This window comes from Nicotiana tabacum, chromosome 1, assembly GCF_000715075.1.
Source record: "Nicotiana tabacum cultivar K326 chromosome 1, ASM71507v2, whole genome shotgun sequence".
Lineage (NCBI taxonomy): Eukaryota > Viridiplantae > Streptophyta > Magnoliopsida > Solanales > Solanaceae > Nicotiana > Nicotiana tabacum.
In genome coordinates, this window is record NC_134080.1 from 186,293,783 (window position 1) to 186,295,603 (window position 1,821).

General features: G+C 29.2%; 1 protein-coding gene across 1 annotated transcript; it reads right to left on the bottom strand.

Annotated features, from left to right (window-relative positions):
- Nucleotides 1-385: 385 nt before the first annotated feature.
- Nucleotides 386-1,484, bottom strand: LOC142164448 (non-specific lipid-transfer protein A-like). The gene is made up of 2 exons (XM_075222379.1): nucleotides 1,190-1,484; nucleotides 386-450 (listed from the first exon to the last, which is right to left on the bottom strand). The coding sequence occupies exons 1-2, from the start codon at nucleotides 1,482-1,484 to the stop codon at nucleotides 386-388; spliced, it is 360 nt and encodes a 119-aa protein (XP_075078480.1).
- Nucleotides 1,485-1,821: the final 337 nt, after the last annotated feature.

Sequence of the window (1,821 nt, forward strand, 5' to 3'; positions counted from 1 at the left end):
ACCTCTTATCAAAGTGTGACCACTCTTAGGCAAATAGTAAAAATTACCTATTATTTGTTTTGCCTATGTTGAGATTTGAATCTTGATAAAAATTGACTAAAATGGTCCATTATGTTTGAAGATGAGTTTAAAATAGTCTTTTAAATATATATATATATATATGCTTAAGCGTTTTCATCAGTTAAGTTTGTCAAAAGTGAGTAATTTTTGTCTCTACTAATATTTATAAATCTTGATTATTAAATTTAACGAGAACTATAAAAAGAAATTAACATAGAAAGTAAGAGCTCGAATAAGGGTCAAACATAATTTATAATTAACGGATTGTCCATCATTTTATACTGAGAAGCTAACAGCCAGGAAAAAAAATACAATATGTTTCCTATTATAAATTAACATCAGCATACGTCTTTTCTACCTTTGGATGCTTTTCTTCTTCTTCAATAAACCCTGAGATATTATACAGGACAGAAGGTCAGATAAAGATAAAATATGAAAAACAATGAATAGAAGTCCAAATAAAAGAAAGGTAGTAAACATGAAGGGGATACACCTCTATTGATAATATATAAAGTGAAGATTGAGTGAGTTTTTTTAAGAGATTTTTCAATTTTCACTTCTCAAACATATAGGAGTATTTACACGACTTTCAGTTAAAAAGCACTTTTAGGTTGACCACATTTTTTATTAGTTTATCCTTAATATCTTTTGCAATCTCCAAAATGCCATTCTAATAAAAAACAAAAAATATCTCTATTTTGTTTCCATCGTTAGACTTTCATAGTTTTATGAGCAATTCTAACATTTGAATACGTTTTTGCAAACAGATTAACTATTTACTATCAATTTCACCACTTATATATATATATATATATATATATATATATATATATATATATATATATATATATATATTCAAACATGTAATTATATATTTATAAAATAAACTTTAAAACTTAAAGTGACTTTAAACACTTGATACTTATTAGTTATTTTTAATCACCTAAGCTAGACCTGCTCTACATTCGCTTTTATGTGTCCCTACACCTCATTTATTAGTCAGATGTACACCAAAAACACAACCATGAAATTTATGCAACAAAAGTCCAATGATCGTACTCATGCTAAAGGGGTGAGAAGTGAAATGCTTACTTTGAGCAATCAACATTGGGTTCAATTGGTATAGTACTCTTGAAATGGCAAATCTGAGGAAGTTGTTTAGCTTTTTGGAAGTCCACAGGGAAAGTTTGCATGGCAGCTTTAGAGCATTGACAAATAGTTTGACGATCTGGTTGTGAGTCATCAGCCAATTTAGCCAAATCTTGCAATCCAAAGCAACAATTTGGGCTAGGTGCTGCAACTTTACCTAGCAAATACCCTTCACAAGAGCTCACTTTTGATATAACATCACTACACTGAATATCTGCATTTGTTTGGCCTAAAATTAGAGACAAAGCAAACAAAGCTATAAGGATTTTTGCCATTTTTCTTAATGGGTGGAAATAAATTATTTTAAGAATAGTTTGATTATTTACTTATTTCTACTTTTAGATATTAATATGAAGCCATGTCTTCACTTCGTTTTTCTACGTGGGATGAGGATGTAATAAATAAAGTCATCTTCCATCATTGTATAGATTAGATTCATTATTAAATTAGGATAAACTTATATCACTATTTGTTGCATCGTACGATTTAGCCTCAAAAATACATTATTATAGAGTACTTAAAATTGCAATTGCAATTAGGGGTGTTCAAAACCGAACCTAAATCGAAAGTTAATGACTTATTGGTATCGAGTTAACGGTTTAACGGACGGGG